This window comes from Vombatus ursinus, unplaced genomic scaffold (assembly GCF_900497805.2).
Source record: "Vombatus ursinus unplaced genomic scaffold, bare-nosed wombat genome assembly UNPS02014839.1, whole genome shotgun sequence".
NCBI classification, from domain to species: domain Eukaryota; kingdom Metazoa; phylum Chordata; class Mammalia; order Diprotodontia; family Vombatidae; genus Vombatus; species Vombatus ursinus.
In genome coordinates this window covers 6,950,296-6,955,976 of record NW_020954617.1, presented here as the reverse complement: position 1 = coordinate 6,955,976, position 5,681 = coordinate 6,950,296, and the positions used below count along the sequence as shown (strand labels likewise).

The 5,681-nt window shown below is 41.6% G+C and overlaps 1 protein-coding gene across 2 annotated transcripts in view; it reads right to left on the bottom strand.

Annotated features, from left to right (window-relative positions):
* CPA2 (carboxypeptidase A2) overlaps positions 1–5,681 on the bottom strand; it is a 34,360-nt gene that overhangs the window by 784 nt on the left and 27,895 nt on the right. Inside the window, exons 10-11 of one of the 2 annotated variants that reach the window (XR_003567124.1) lie at positions 4,899–4,983; positions 2,842–2,982 (exon numbers count right to left, since the gene is read on the bottom strand). Coding sequence is in view for 1 of the 2 variants with exons in the window: in XM_027840164.1 (XP_027695965.1) it covers positions 4,899–4,983 (85 nt within the window). In the remaining variant the exon portion in view is untranslated. The remainder of the gene's footprint in view (positions 1–2,841; positions 2,983–4,898; positions 4,984–5,681) is intronic. The other variant, XM_027840164.1, reaches the window with a different exon arrangement.

Genomic DNA, 5,681 nt, shown 5'->3' with positions numbered 1-5,681 from the left:
TTGCCTTCTCCTGACAGCTATGCTGTATTAAATTCCAATGTTCACAAAGACCAATCAGATATCTCCTTCTCCCCTTCATCCTCTTTTTTTTTTTTTGTTAGAGATAGCTGAATGGTGTTGGCTACCCCTTGGCTAATGCTACACAATGAGATGAGAAAGGGCTGTGGAAGGCAAGAAGGGCCCTATACCAACGTGGAGTGTTTTCCTATCATCTGCAGCCTCACTGGCCTGTTCTTAGAATTATTCTCACCTGGCTTTTCTCATAACCTTGAACAGCACTGTTTACTAACTTTTACACTTTTCTGAGGTTGAGCCAAGATACTGAACAAGGTATTTTTCTGTGGGTCCTAGACATTACAAAGGGAAGAAAACATGCAACGTCTAATTCAGTTTCTTTCTTTTTTTTTTTTTTGGCTAGGCAATAGGGGTAAGTGACTTGGCCAGTATCACACAGCTAGTACATGTTAAGTATCTGAGGCTGGATTTGAACTTAGGTCCTTCTGACTCCACGGCCAGTGCTCTATCCACTGCACCACCTAGCTGCCCCACTGCTGGTTAGTTTTGTAAATTCATGGCAAATCAGGTAATTAATTTGTTCTAAATCTCTTCACCATCCATAGCATCCAGCACGGTCCTAGATAAATAGTAAGCATTCAACAAATACTTGAAGTACTGATTTTTTTTTTTTAACCCACATCACTAAAATTACTTGTCTTTGGCCTCTCTGGGACCTTATCCCAGGACTTCATGTTATAACTATTTCCACTAAGTAATCCACTGGGTTCTAAAAAATGGACAGGACGTGCTACCTCATACCCATCAAATTGGCAAAGATGATAAAAGACAGAAATAGTCAATGTTAGAGGTTCTGTAGGGAAATAGATGTGCTGTTAGATTTGATGGAGTGTAAATAGGTACAATCAGTCTAGAAAACAATTTGGAATCATACTAGAAAGTGACTGAACTGTCCATATTATTATTGAGCCAGTGATCCTACCACTAGTCATATACCCCTACTAAGGCCAAAGCGAAAAAGAAAGGTTCCATACAGACTAAAGTATGAAGAGCTAGACTTTTTGCGGTATCAAGAAATAGGTTTGGGGATGACTCAGCAAACTGGCGTATGTGAATGATTACAGAGTAACTAACAAATAATATGAAGATTTCAGAAGTTGTATGAACTGAGACAGAGGAAATAAAGCAGAACCAGGAGAACTAGACATAGTAACGACAATAATGTAAACAAAGTATCAGATTCAGAGCTAAGAGGATCCTCAGAAGCCCAATCCTCTCATTTTTCAGATGAAAAAACTGAGATAGGGACAGGACTTGTGATTTCAATGGTGTAGGGAACTCCTTCTCCTATGCAGGTAAGGCATATATAAGGATATAACTTATCATTTTAAAGGGATACCCAGAGAACTGAGAAGTTGTGATCTACCTAGGGTCACGTAGTAAGTGTCAGAGCGGGGATTTGAACTCAGTTCTTCTTGCCTTTGAGGCTGGCTTTCTATCCCCTCGATAACACCACTGCCTCCATATAGGGAACGTCTAAACAACAGCAACATTAAAAGGAAGGTGGACTCAGATCAAATTCGATAACCATTTGTGGGCCCAAAGTATGTGGTGAAACACAGTTCTCTCTTCTGACAGACAGGTGGAAGACTCCAGGTACATAAGGGGACATATAGTGTTACAGTGTCCTTGTCAGTTTTCCTTAATTATTTCTGTTAATAAAGGTCTCATATGAAGAGGAAATATAGTATAACTGGGGTGTAAACAACAAAAGACTAATAGAACCTCAAAAAAGAAGAATCAAAACCCCATCAGAAAAGATTTGGAATACGCTGAGGGGTCAGGAGTGCCGGTACTGCTCCCCAAAATTGAAAGAGCACCTATAAGGATGGTGTAGACAAGGGATTCACCCACTGGATGGGAAGTGAGACCAGTTACTTTCTGAGGCTCCCTACTGCCTGTAGGATAAAATACAAAACTCTTAGCTCAATATTTAAATCCCTCCTTGGTCTGACTCCAACTTACTCTTCTAGTCTTGATGTTGAGTCATTTCAGTTGTGTTCCATTCTTTGTGACCCCATTTGGGGTTTTCTTGACAAAGATACTGGAGTGGTTTGCCTCTTCCTTCTCCAGCTCTTTTTACAGATGAGGAAACTGAGGCAAACAGGGTTAAGTAGCTTACCCAGGGTCACACAGCTAATAAGTATCTGAGAGCAGATTTGAGCTCAGGTCCTCCTGACTCGAGCACTGGCACTCTGTCCACTACACCACCTGACTGCCTCCCTTTTGGTCTTTTGAATTACTCTATTTCATATGCTCTGGGGGTCCAGCCAAACTGGACAACTAGCTCTTCCCAACTCCATTCCTCAATATTTACTACCTCTGTACCTGGAACATATTCCCTTCATAGGTTAAAATCCTTCTCTTCTTTCGAAGTCCAGCTCAAGAGCCATCTCCTTCCTAAAGACTTCCTTGATTTCCCCAGCTAAAAGCAATCATTCTTCATTCCAAAACTTTACCTGTACCTCTCTTTTGCCCTTAACACATTCTACCTGGTATTATACTTACTTGTGTAAATGTCATCATTATTAGATTGTAAGGATTATTTGTTGACGACTGTGTCCTTCCCTTCCCCCACTCCCCTACGCTCACATCTTTATATCTCTAGTGCCTAGCACAATAGTTTGTAAATAGGAAATGATAAATGTTTGTTGATTTGAATGACTTTTAAAGTTCCTTTTAATTGTGACTTAATGATTCTTTGAAAGCACCTCAGAAATTGTTCATTGACAAAGCACCTATTAGTTGGATTCCTGGTGCCCTTACCAGTTGGGGACACAGCAGCCAGGAATGTTTTACTTGCCATAGAAATGTAACCACTTCTGGGGCGGAGTAGAGCAGGTGTTCTACACCTGCACAGGAGAGCATCATGGCATCATCGGACAGGAAGCAAGGTAGATGATTCCACTGAGACAAATATGCAAAATGCGGTGATTGGTTCGGTTGAAATGAAGCCAAGAAAATGGGGTCAACTCTAGCTGTGTAGCACAATAAGAACTTGTCTGAGCCTCAAACCCATGAAGAGGACATGTAAGTTGAATGAGCTCACAGCAGTCCCTAGTGTCAGACTAGAATATTGCCGCCTTATTATTAACACCTGGCAATTTTTCAGCCTGTCGTGGAGAAACTTTGAGAAGTCAACCAGACTCTCCCCAGCAAGACTATACCTAAGCAATGTAATTTCTTTGTAAAAGAGTACAGAGCCAAAATTAATGATAGCTAGTTCCTTGACTGGCAACACAAGCAGATCTGGTGCCGTCGCCCTGCTTGGCATCTCAGCCACCTATGTGCTATTCAAGTCCTAAATACTCATGTGGCCACTCACACTTGGTTGTTGTTGGTCCTCGGTGACAAACTTAGGCTCTGGAAGAGTAAACTGGGTCTGTTCCCCACCCCTATGACCCCTCACTGGATAGGAAGGTGGTAAAGGATGCTGGGAGTGACGTGACCGCGTCTCTTCTTCCTTGGACTCTCGCTTTGGATGGAATGATACCTCACATGATTAAAAAAAAAAAAGTTTGGAGAGAAATACAGTCTTAGTGACCATAAGAAGAAGGGCTAATAGATTTCCCATTTTTATTGCGTGGTCCCAGGGAGCGGATGTGGTAACAGGATCAACTCTGATATTCCCCTAGAGTAATCTGCTTGCTTTGGATCAAGGGCTAATAAGAAATACTTATTTAAGGAGAGTCATTGGGCCTGTGATACTCAAATATCTCATGAGTATCCCCAATAGGATACCTGATTTCCTGCTCTGTTAGCAAGAAAGACAATATACCGTGGGGATTTTAAAGCAGAGCCAGAGGGAGCCTTAGAGATTCTCCAATAAACATGGGAATCTTTGTTGCCTTCCCCATCCCCGGATGAGTATAGGAGACCTCTAGGAATACAAGGGACTTCCCAGAGTTTTTCTTGGTTTTGTTCCAAAGTTCCTTTATCTCCCACCTTCTCCACAATCAGTAGAGCCAAATGACTGACCTAGAGCATAGGCATCTGGCTGCCTGGGTCACCTTTAAAGTGTCCCCAAAGACCTTTCCTTGTGGACACAGGACTGAGACCATGAGCCTTAGCCGTCATCAGCTTCATTATCAGAAAGAAAAACATTAATGAAACAACAAAGCCTGAGTTAAAAGTGCTGGTTGAATCACATTTGCACCAAGGAAGAGCTACAGAGGACAACAGGCCCAAATGTGACTGTTTTGTTCCATCTAGTGGCAAGTAGGTGTTTGATGTCTAAAAATGGAAAGGGCTGCCTCTGAAAGCATCGTTTTCCCCAACACTGTAGTTCTCCTGATGGAGGCTAGATGACCATTTGTTGAGGATACAATGGAGAAGATTCACAGTTCAGATTGGACTAGATTATAGAGGCCTCCACCTTGATTGCTACAAAACTACAGAATGCTCTGGAACCAGATTAAAATTTAATTGGGAAATGCTTAACAAAATAAATAAAAATGCAATACAACGTAGACAGTGTTAATTTGTGGTTTTCTAAGTCAATATGAAGCCCACAGGGACCCATTTCTATTTGAGTTGGACACCATTGGACTAGATGACCTCTGTGATCCCTCCTACCCTTAAGATTCTCTGAGAAGTGTGCCACAGAACACATTCTCTCAAATTTCTGGGAATCTTTGTCCAAGTCACCATTCAGCTCATAGAGAAGTCCTGCCATGGTTGAGTTGAGCAACCGTGAGTTGAGTTGAGCAAAGAGCAGTATTGGGATTCATAGGTTGAAGGGACAATCCTTTTTACTTCAGAGACTAAGACCACAGTATATATAGTGACATACTTGCAAACCTCCAAGCCCATAAAACACTTACATATGACAGAACAGATCGGTCCCACTTTGTACTTGGTGCCATAAAGGGATGCCACAGACTCAGCAGCTATTTCAGCCACTTTATTCTAGGGTGAGAGAAACAGGGAAAGAACTTTACAATTCTTGTTTGATAAGATATCCAGTGGTTTTCCCTTGCAGAGAATGGGGAATTCTGGTTAATTGAATTCCTGGGTAATAGAAGGACTATTTTGGTTTTAACTCTTACTATTGAAAATCTTTCTTAAAATATTATTAGTTTAAATTTCTCTGCTGAACCTCTCCTGTGCCCTAAATACATTCTCCCTGGTATCATACTCATTTTTGTAAATGCCATCGTTTTTAGATTATAAGTTCCATGAAGGCAGCACTGTGCCTTTTCTCCCACCCCCATCTTTGTATCCTTAGTGCCTAGTTAAGCCTAGGTGGCGCAGCTAGGTGGCAAAGTGTGGAGTCAAGAAGACTCATCTTCCAGAGCTTACACCTGGCCTCCCACTTCAAAGCTGTGTGACTCTGGGCAAGCCACTTAACCCTGTTTGCCTCAGTTTCCTCATCTGTGAAAAGAGCTGGAGAAGGATATGGCAAGCCACTCCAGTGTCTTTGCCAAGAAAACCCCAAAATGGGATCACGAAGAGTCAGACAAGAATGACAAATGACTAAACAACAAGAAACCTAGTTCACTGAACATAATTAAATCTTTCTTCGATGACTAGGGATTATTTTTACCAGTTCCCATTGTATAGAGGGATATATGAAGGAGGTATAAGAGATTAGACTGAACTGGACT